The 255-nt window shown below is 57.6% G+C and overlaps 1 protein-coding gene across 1 annotated transcript in view; it reads left to right on the top strand.

Moving 5' to 3' along the window:
• The window catches only part of LOC119592398 (glycoprotein-N-acetylgalactosamine 3-beta-galactosyltransferase 1-like), a gene marked incomplete at its 5' end in the record, with an annotated part of 4507 nt that overhangs the window by 1059 nt on the left and 3193 nt on the right, over window positions 1-255 (top strand). The window contains one exon of the mRNA XM_037941221.1: window positions 104-253. Coding sequence (XP_037797149.1) covers window positions 104-253 — 150 coding nt within the window. The remainder of the gene's footprint in view (window positions 1-103; window positions 254-255) is intronic.

Below are 255 nucleotides of genomic sequence, written 5' to 3'. Positions count from 1 at the left end.
AACAAACCGACAGCCAGGCAAACAGGCCAACAAACAGACAAACAAACAGCCAACCAGAGAAAGAAATATCACGTAACCCAACCATCCCCCCCCCCCCACCCAGACGGCACCGTAGCCCAGCGACTCTTCGAAAAAGTCCGGGTGCTGTGTCTCGTGGTCACCTACCCCGCCCACCACGCGTCACACGCCGCCCACATCTACAAAACCTGGGGTCGGAGGTGCACCAAAATCCTCTTCGTCACCAACGCCGAGAGT

This window comes from Penaeus monodon, chromosome 30 (assembly GCF_015228065.2).
Source record: "Penaeus monodon isolate SGIC_2016 chromosome 30, NSTDA_Pmon_1, whole genome shotgun sequence".
Taxonomy (NCBI): domain Eukaryota; kingdom Metazoa; phylum Arthropoda; class Malacostraca; order Decapoda; family Penaeidae; genus Penaeus; species Penaeus monodon.
Note: the sequence above shows the minus strand (reverse complement) of the source record. Positions and strands in the feature narration are given on the sequence as shown.